Source organism: Pygoscelis adeliae, unplaced genomic scaffold, assembly GCF_000699105.1.
Source record: "Pygoscelis adeliae isolate BGI_AS28 unplaced genomic scaffold, ASM69910v1 Scaffold63, whole genome shotgun sequence".
In the NCBI taxonomy this organism is placed as follows: Eukaryota; Metazoa; Chordata; class Aves; order Sphenisciformes; family Spheniscidae; genus Pygoscelis; species Pygoscelis adeliae.
The window spans coordinates 4,968,268-4,968,855 of NW_008824414.1; the positions used below are offsets into that span (position 1 = coordinate 4,968,268).

The 588-nt window shown below is 67.0% G+C and overlaps 1 protein-coding gene across 1 annotated transcript in view; it reads right to left on the bottom strand.

Moving 5' to 3' along the window:
• Positions 1–588, bottom strand: part of IRX3 (iroquois homeobox 3) — an 82,306-nt gene that overhangs the window by 1,906 nt on the left and 79,812 nt on the right. The window contains exon 2 of the mRNA XM_009320849.1: positions 11–530. Within this exon, the coding sequence (XP_009319124.1) occupies positions 11–530 (520 nt within the window). The remainder of the gene's footprint in view (positions 1–10; positions 531–588) is intronic.

A 588-nucleotide genomic window follows, 5' to 3' on the forward strand; every position in this document is an offset into this window, starting at 1 on the left:
GGAGCCGGGCGGTCCTCGAAGCCCTCGGAGCCCTCCGAGTCCGTCTTGGAGTCGGAGTGCAGGAGGTCGGCGTCCTGCAGCTCGTCCTCCAGCTCGTCCTTGTTGCTCTCGATGTTCTCGGTGTCGATGTTCTCCAGGTCGATCTCCTCCTCGTCCTCCCTCTTGTCCTCTTCCCCCTCGTGGTCGCTCCCGTAGGAGTTGCCCTCCTCGTCCGTCCTGCTGCGGGGGGCCCAGGTCATTTTGTTCTCCTTTTTGAGCCGCCGCCGCGCGTTGGCGAACCAGGTGGAGACCTGGGTGAGGGTCATTTTGGTGATGATGGCCAGCATGATCTTCTCGCCCTTGGTGGGGTAGGGGTTTTTCCGGTGCTCGTTGAGCCAGGCTTTGAGGGTGCTGGTGCTCTCCCGGGTGGCGTTCTTGGGCCGCGACGGGTCCCCGAACTGGTACTGCCCGTAGGGGTAGAAGGCGGGGTGGTGGTGGGGGAAGGCGGCGTGCTGCACCCCCGGGCTCTCCTTCAGCTCGTACTGGGCGCCCTGCAGCGAGAGGGAAGGGGCGGCCCGGCTGAGACGGCGCGCCGGGCCCGGCGCGGGG